The sequence below is a fragment of the Gadus chalcogrammus genome, chromosome 19, assembly GCF_026213295.1.
Source record: "Gadus chalcogrammus isolate NIFS_2021 chromosome 19, NIFS_Gcha_1.0, whole genome shotgun sequence".
In the NCBI taxonomy this organism is placed as follows: domain Eukaryota; kingdom Metazoa; phylum Chordata; class Actinopteri; order Gadiformes; family Gadidae; genus Gadus; species Gadus chalcogrammus.
The window spans coordinates 4,073,138-4,081,979 of record NC_079430.1 but is presented as its reverse complement, the minus strand read 5'-3'; the positions used below and the strand labels follow the sequence as shown (position 1 = coordinate 4,081,979).

Sequence of the window (8,842 nt, the reverse complement as noted above, 5' to 3'; positions counted from 1 at the left end):
TGTGTTTTCATGATTCAACATAGTTTGGAGACCAGAGAAACTTGTGGGGTGGAACACACGACTTCAAGATACCCCATTATGTCAGTCAGTATGTGTGTAATACATTGATCGGAGAAGGGGCCATAGTTGTGAGCTACATAGGTATTAAACCAGTATCATACCATAGATGTGACTTTTTATTGATATTTGTTTTGTGTTTTGTGTTTGTGTATATTATATTTGTGGGTTTGTTGTGGTGCTCTCTGCAATGCTATGCATGATGTGCAATTTGTCCTTATCTAAATCCTTAATTTTTTTTTGTATTTTTTATTATTACTATTTATTGTGCTGCTCTCTCTCTCTCTCTCTCTCTCTCGATCTCTCTCTCTCTCTCTCTTTGTATTAATGCCATGAACTTGACTTGGGAAGCCCTGAACAAGAATTCCTATGTGTTGAGACTGTCTGGTTTCTTCACAAATGGTGAATAAAAAACCTTTGACCTTTGAAATATCTTACTATAACATTTATTATTTAGTAAGATATTTATATATATATTAAATATAATATTTATTTAGAAGGCTTATAATATCCTACTATAGACCGAATGTTACGTAAACCACTGGTATGATATCATACTAATATATAGGCCTACAGAAAGGGTTGTGATTAAAAACAACTACAAATTGGAGAAGGAAAATAATATTTATTTTATTGCATGTCTTTCTGTTTGTTTGCGTCTGTCTGTGTCAGCCTGTATGTCAGCCCTTGTGTCTGTCTGTTTGTCAGACAGTCTTTCTGTATACCCCTGAAGGTAATATGTGTTTACATGTCTTTTTTCCCAAACGTTAAAACTTTTTTTCTCATGAATGGAAAACCGTTCAATTGATAACCCTAACCCTTGTGAAATGGTACAAGCTGATGCATTACCATGACCATAGCACTGAGCCAGGATGCATGCCTTTGACAACCTGCTGTGTGTTGGGTCTTGTGTTTAATGTGAGAACAAGAGTGTGCATGTGCTATCTTGGTCCAGAGAGCATGCTAGGCTAGGCCACTCCAATATGAGGGTCTCAGGTTAATTCAGCAAGTACCTCAAACTGCCACACACGGCTGTGCACTCATTAGCTATTACTGAGATTTTCTAAACTTTAACTATGCCATAGTTTAAATAATGATACATGAATAAATACTGTTTTACACTGTAGATATCAGGCTCCAACCTTTTGTGTTGATTTCACTTTTAACCTTTGACCTGGAAGTGCTAGAGGGAGGGGCTGAAGGCCAGGGTGTAATTTTCCTGTCCAAGGCCATAGTCTTTACTGTCTAAATCCATGTCTTGCCCATCCCAGGGAATAGTGACAGCCCTACGGTAATACAACGCTTTGACCTGGCTGAGTGGAATAATATAAGATGGAGGGCTAGAGTCCCTGCATGGTGCGGCAGCAGAACCCAGCAGATAGGGGGCGGTGTTGAGCGACACTGTGAACTGGGCAGCCATGAACTGTGCTACCACACTGGTGTCACTGTCCACCTCTCCTCAGCCGGAGGGGCGGCGCTTCATTTGGCCAACATTGGCATGTCAGTGGTGTTGACAGGCACCAACGCCCCCTCTTCATCTGAGTCGCCCTCAACGCTGTCAGACTCATCCGATTGGCTATCGGCAGCGCCGGGTGTGGCTGTGGCGTCCTCGCTGTCCTCCGACTCGTCGCTAGCGCTGGCACTATCGCTAGGGCTGGCGGTGCTCTCCTCTGCCTCCTCGTCGGTGGCACTGGAGCTGTCGGTAGGGGCGGCGTCGCTGGGGCTGAAGCTAACCTCCTGCTCCTGGAGGTTGGGGAGAAGGGCCTGCTTGGGACTGGCCTCTTGGTCTGGGGAGGAGGTGTCCAGACCCTGGCTCTCCACCTCCGGAGTACTGGTGTCCTCCTCCAGGAGGTCAGCATGCACCTGCAGCGCCTGGAGAGCAGCAGGAGGAGGAGGAGACGGAGGAGAAGCAGGGTTATAGTTAGATCAATTTGATTTAAAAATAATGATCGGAAAAGGGTAGTGTATTGATAATTGATTATGGGGGACATGTCAGTAATGTCAGGCAGGATTAGGCCATGTCTCGGAGTCGTGTGGATCCACGGATCTATTTCCTCTAGATCTATTGGTCTTATTGCGACTGGATCTACTAGTCGACTGGAGGAGTGAAGGAAAGAACAATTGATAAATACATTTTTGGATCCATCCTTTTACATTTTGGAAAATGGGCAACCAAATCAGTGGTGAGAGAGGAAGGCTTACCTTGTAGACCTTCAGGCCCTTCTCCACCTCGTTCCCATTGGTCATGTCGTAGGCCATCCTCTTCGCCCCATCCAGCACCTCGTAGGACTTGTAGGGCGAGAGGCCCTTGTGGTAGGACTTGTCCTCCCCGTACAGGTTGCTCTTGTAGTCGCTGGGGAAGCGCAGCAGGCTGTCCCCGCGGCCCTGGTCGGTGACCACGGTGGGGGTGATGGGCTCCACCGTGGTGTCCGCCGTGGGCTCCTCTGTCCCGACCGCCATCACCGTTGTCCCAGTAACGGGCGAGGGGGTGGAGGGCTCGCCGGACTCGTCCTCATCGGATTCCTGCGGGCGGCAGAGGGAAAGGTCTAGGAGGATTGCATAGTACTTTTCTTCTTTGTAGATCCATAATCCATATGCTGTACGATTTACCGTTCAGTCATTTATCAGACGCTTTTATCCAATGTGTCTTCAGGGGAATTCAAGTATGCGTCATTTTTCTTCCCAGCCGGATTTGATCAGCACATTAGCACATCTTTATCCTTAAGTGGCAATCTCCAAGATTCCGCTTCATTGTAATTTTTCCCGAGAGATATAAACATTGTTCCAACCGACAACCAGTCCATATTGCTCATAATACTTCAAATGCGGCGTTCTTTAGTGGTCTGTATCTGTATCAATCAACATTGTGTAACCTAATTGTGTCTTGAAAGACATGTATTGACATCTTTGAGATTGACAAAGAATACTCAATAGTGACAACGTTTTGGCATGTTTGATGAAGCTTCATGCGTATCAACTTCTCATACTTGAGTAAACTCTTAACAGAGAATGTCTATTGTTGTTGGAGGGGGTTCTAGCTTTGTGTTAAGAATGTGATAGGATTACCTTATCTTTTACCTGAGGGTCTATAGACCTCAAGTGCTTTGATCAGAGTTTATCAGTCAAATGTACAATAGCATTGAGAAATATTTGTATGCAGATTGAGTAGTGAAAAGCTTGTGACTCATGGGTTTCTGGGACTGGGGATAATTTTCTCAACCAAACAGTTGGACGCTGTTGTCCATACACTCGTTCTCTTTCCCTGCTTCCTTCACTTTCAAATCATCTTGATTTGCTGAAATAATGTCTGGAAAATGATTATGGAGGGTTTCCTGAAGCTCAGTAGGTATCACCTGCTGTCAAACGCAGCCTGACGTCAACGGCCTGCTGCTACTCACATTCTCCTCTGTGTCTTCGCTGTTATCTTCCTCATCATCAGCGTCATCCTGGCTTTGGTCAGACGTGGTGCCTGGGGTGGCGGAGGGGTCGGGCAGCGCCGTTGACTCTGAGAGGATGTCTGTGATGGCAGATTTCACCGCAGAGACGAGGTCCACAACCGCCTAAACAAAAAAAAATCATTGACAAGTTGACCAGTGGTAACAAGGGGTAGGTAACCAGTGACAACCTGTACCTAAATAAAGACCCAAGTATGTTCAGGAGACGATTTGTACACCTCAGCATCTACTTTGTTGATTACCCTATTGGCACGGAGCACCACTACTGAGTGAAACCAGCTGTCTCCTTGTAAAGGACAGCAAGAAAACCTACAAGACGCCCAACCTCTCAATCTAGAATATTCTCTCTGTTATTAACAGACACATGGATAAGAGAACCTAGTGTCCCATGTTGCCAGCTAACCAAGGTGGGATATGATGTGTGACTCGCCTCTTCTTCTGAAGAGAGTGGGTCCGACACCCGGACCCTCTGGAAGATCAACCACACCAACTCTTTAGTTAGCTCTCACCACACCAACTGTTTGGTTAGCTCTCACACCTCACCAACTGTTTGGTTAGCTCTCACACCAACTGTTTAGTTAGCTCTCACACCCCACCAACTGTTTAGTTTAGTTAACTCTCACACCAACTATTTAGTTAACTCTCACGCCAACTCTTTAGTTAGCTCTCAAACCAACTGTTTAGTTAGCTCTCACCACAACTGTTTAGTTAGCTCTCACAACAACTGTTTAGTTAACTCTTTAGTTAAAACTTTAGTTAGTTAGAACTTTACCTGGACTGGAGCTCGGTTTCCCTTGGCCCGGGCGGGTTTAACCTGCACATACAAGAAACATCAGTTCTCTCTCTCTCTCTCTCTCTCTCTCTCTCTCTCTCTCTCTCTCTCTCTCTCTCTCTCTCTCTCTCTGTCTCTTGCTCCATCTCACCTGTTCCTCTGAGCTCTCTGAGCTGGTGAATGTTCTCCTGGCCTGAAACAGAACAAAACGCAACATGTTGCTATGGTAACATCATGGAACCATATTGATACTACATATGCCATTGTTTTTTCAAATTATTATTGTAATATGTCTTCATATACATGCTTCATATATCTTTGTGAGTCATGTGTGAGTCATGTGTGAGTCATGTGTGATTGTGTGTGTGTGTGTGTGTGTGTGTGTGTGTGTGTGTGTGTGTGTGTGTGTGTGTGTGTGTGTGTGTGTGTGTGTGTGTGTGTGTGTGTGTGTGTGTGTGTGTGTGTGTGTGTGTGTGTGTGTGTGTGTGTGTGTGTACCGGTCTGCACAGCACAGTGGTCAGGAGCAGAGTGAAAATAATGGCCGCCTTCATCATGTCACTGAGAGAGAAAAAGAGAGAGAGACACAGGGACAGAGAGAGACTATTATTCAAGATGAATCAGGATGGCAGGTCTCTAACCAGCACCTAATCAGCATCACTTCCTGGTCTGCTCAGAGTGGAAGTGGTTTAGTCTTTAATGACAGACTGTAATGTGCTGCTGTAATGTACTCACTCTGTCATCTTCAACCTTCATGCGTGTGTGTGTGTGTGTGTGTGTGTGTGTGTGTGTGTGTGTGTGTGTGTGTGTGTGTGTGTGTGTGTGTGTGTGTGTGTGTGTGTGTGTGTGTGTCTGGGGTGTGTGACAGGTTGAGTGTTTGTGTGGGAGGGGGCGGGGGAGGAGTGGTATGCATAGGCTGTGTGTGTGGTAAGTTTTGTGTGTAGGGTTATGTGTGTGTGTGTGTGTGTGTGTGTGTCAGTGTGTGTGTCAGTGTGTGTATTGGATTCCTTCATTCATGGACTCTTTAAACCACCTTTTCAAGCTGCATTCTTATTTCACTTGTTACGATTTTTGAAGTAACATTTCGACTGTACGAAAATAACTTTTTGACGTTTGCTAAAAGGGAAACATGCTTCTTTTTTTAGGAAGGGAGTAGTGCCTGTGTATATTCGGTTGGCCGTGGCGGGATTCTGTCTTACCACCCTTAACACAGGCTATCCTGGAACATGGAGGTTTCCGTGGTAACTACATCCTGTTAAAGACACGCTGTTTAGGTATGGCTATAATAAAGACCCAGCTACTGTGTAATTCTCCATATTCTAACTGAAAAGCTTGGGAAAACCACAATGTACAGCCAGGAACGCATGGCAGACACCCATGTGTGTGGGTGTGTGTGCGTGTTTATGTGTGTGTATGTGTACATGTGTGTACATGTGTCTGTGTGCGCGAGTTGAGTGAGTTAGCTTTTGCAATTTAAAAAAAATAGAAGGCGACCCCTGAGACAGCGAACAGATATATGTCTTAACTTAACCAGAACAGACAAAATGTATGACTTTAAAGGGAAATTGCTAGCTAGGGTGCTCGGCATGAGAACCGACATTCCTATTTAATTCATGACTCCTGCCATCCTAAACACAACAGACGTGCATATGGGACTCTGACCGCATAGCCGCGGTTGGAGACGTCACGTAACCATGAAAAGATCCCTCTTTCTTTCTCTTGTTGTGCTAAAATGATTGTTGCAAAACAGTGATATTGAAGTTACGGATCTCAGATCATAGATCTGGTCGCCGTTAAACCAAAATACCCTCGTGGACCTTTACTCCACAAGTGTTTTCTCCTATAGTATTATCATGTTTGTCTCTATAAAGACCTGATAGAGGAGAACTGAAGGAACGATAGAGAAATCGGCCTAACGAAGATAGACGTGAACATTAACTCTTGGTTAAACTTACTGCTACCTCTTATTCAAAGTTTTATCTAAATTGCATTAAATGTTGTGGGAATCCCTCTGTGCCAATTACAGCCCACATTTGTTACGATGAACTCCATCTCCAATCATTCCTAGCAGAGAGTTGTCTATCAGATGAACAATGCATCAGTGGTTGAACTCCATCTCCCATCATTCCCAGCAGAGAGTTGTCTATCAGATGAACAATGCATCAGTGGATGAACTCCATCTCCCATCATTCCTAGCAGAGAGTTGTCCATCAGATGAACAATGCATCAGTGGATGAACTCCATCTCCCATCATTCCCAGCAGAGAGTTGTCCATCGGATGAACAATGCATCAGTGGATGAACTCCATCTCCCATCATTCCTAGCAAAGCGCGTTATAGCAGATGAACAGTTCAGCAGAAGAACTTGAACTTCTTGAGGCGTTGCCAGAGCAACAAAAAATCAGCGGTGAGTGTCAGAGTTGACTCTTGGCGAATCACAAGCTGTGTAACGAGATGTCTCTAATTAGGAAGGATAAAAGAAGGAGTGGACCAGCGTTTTACTATGATCCCACGGCCGTACAAAGGTTCTGAATTTAGTTTTAGTGCTGGGTGGCGGCACATAACTCTTCTACTTTGGTCCCAGATGGGAAATTAGGGTGGAAGAGTAAAAGCTGCCTTAAATATATCTTTATGCAAAATATGTAGCAATTCGAAAATGAATTGATAAATAGTAATTAACAATGGCAATAACAATGTTACTGTAAACGCAAAAAATATGTAAACATTACAGGCACTTGAGGTACATTTTAACAATATGTGCTACATTATTGAAACTAGATTTATTGACCAGCTATAAACATTTAATGTATATTTTTAAAAGATAAATATGAACTCATATACGATTACATTATTTATAATTATTCTTTATGTGTGTGTTTTGTAATGAGGTCCTGTTAACCCCTTTTCTTTTTTGTTACTAAGCTACTAAGCTAAAAGAGGTACTAAGCTAAAAGAGTTCAGTTCTCTTTTGACCCCTCGGGGAAGTTCTGTTTTTTTAATCATGAGGCGCATTCTTATGACAAAAAATAGCACACAAATAGCACATCAATGTCATCACTGTGCGGGATGACAACTGAAATGGAAAACATCCGCCAAAACATTCGTGGTCTTACCTGGTCTTTGCTGTTGACTACAAAATAGGTCTGAAGTTCTGCAGGACTTTTAAGTTCAGAGGGGATGGAGAGAGAGAGCAGGTCTGTATCCTCCTGCTTTGACTGCTGAGTGATGCTTTCAATTGGGCCTGCCGGTTGGTTTATAAACCCCCCAGCCTCTGCTGGCAGCCAATTAGATCACAGCACGTGATGTCATGAGGTTAACCACGAAGTGGTGCGCCTCTCCTCTCTCCCACTCTTCCTGTGGCTGGACACACTCACTCACAACTCACACACACACACACACACACACACACACACACACACACACACACACACACACACACACACACACACACACACACACACACACACACACACACACACACACACACACACACACACACACACACACAAAAACACAGACATATACATGTATATATATATATGTCATATTCATGCTTTTAACACACAGGGCATCATGACACTTTTTACTCCCTCTCCTTTTTCCACTTTATCCTCTTTCACTGTTACTTCCTCTCTCCCTCTCTCTCTCTCTCTCTCTCTCTCGCTCTCGCTCTCTCGCGCTCTCTCTCTCTCTCTCTCTCTCTCTCTCTCTCTCTCTCTCTCTCTCTCTCTCTCTCTCTCTCGCTCTCGCTCTCGCTCTCTCTCTCTCTCTCTCTCGCTCTCGCTCTCGCTCTCTCTCTCTCGCTCTCGCTCTCTCTCGCTCTCGCTCTCTCTCTCTCTCTCTCACTCACTCACTCACTCACTCACTCACTCACTCACTCTCTCACTCACTCACTCACTCACACACACACACACACACACACACACACACACACACACACACACACACACACACACACTCACATCTGTAGGGATCCAGTATTTTTGAGTTAATTTACGTTGTGTGTTGTCGCACAACACAAAGTCTCTCCCCAATAGACGCCCATCAGGAGGCAAATGGAAAATCCTAACTGCTCCTGAATACCTTTATCTACTAATACGAATGATTATTGAGGATGGAGTAATAACTCCTCTCCTAATTTTTAATAATAATATTATATTAATATAATAACCTGATAATAATAATAATATTAACTTACAGTACATAATACTTGTAGTAATTAATATTACTTATAACCTGCATTAACAAATAATACTTACTTACATTTCTGTGTCTCTAGGATTACACTGGTCTCACTACCACGGAGACGGGGTGTCTCACTACCATGGAGACGGGGTGTCTCACTACCATGGAGACAGGGTGTCTCTCTCTCTACCATGGAGATGGGGTGTCTCTCTCTACCATGGAGACGGGGTGTCTCTCTCTACCATGGAGACGGGGTGTCTCTCTCTCTACCATGGAGAAGGGGTGTCTCTCTCTCTCTACCATGGAGACAGGGTCTCTCTCTCTCTATACCATGGAGACAGGGTGTCTCTCTCTGTCTACCATGGAGACAGGGTCTC

At 44.3% G+C, this 8,842-nt stretch overlaps 1 protein-coding gene across 1 annotated transcript; it reads right to left on the bottom strand.

The window, feature by feature from the left end:
- Positions 1 to 669: 669 nt before the first annotated feature.
- On the bottom strand, positions 670 to 7,490 carry LOC130372395 (osteopontin-like). Its single transcript, XM_056578383.1, has 7 exons — positions 7,394 to 7,490; positions 4,782 to 4,842; positions 4,436 to 4,477; positions 4,285 to 4,326; positions 3,456 to 3,617; positions 2,260 to 2,580; positions 670 to 1,929 (listed from the first exon to the last, which is right to left on the bottom strand). The coding sequence occupies exons 2-7, from the start codon at positions 4,836 to 4,838 to the stop codon at positions 1,537 to 1,539; spliced, it is 1,017 nt and encodes a 338-aa protein (XP_056434358.1). The 5' UTR covers positions 4,839 to 4,842; positions 7,394 to 7,490; the 3' UTR covers positions 670 to 1,536.
- Between the last annotated feature and the right edge of the window lie 1,352 nt (positions 7,491 to 8,842).

Bases quoted from the DNA above. Each gene is read 5' to 3' on its own strand.
- LOC130372395 (XM_056578383.1), bottom strand. From the start codon at position 4,838: ATGATGAAGGCGGCCATTATTTTCACTCTGCTCCTGACCACTGTGCTG. The intron at 4,478-4,781 runs GTACACACACAC...GTTCTGTTTCAG, and splicing joins CCACTGTGCTGTGCAGACCG to GCCAGGAGAACATTCACCAG. The intron at 4,327-4,435 runs GTGAGATGGAGC...TTGTATGTGCAG, and splicing joins CAGAGAGCTCAGAGGAACAG to GTTAAACCCGCCCGGGCCAA.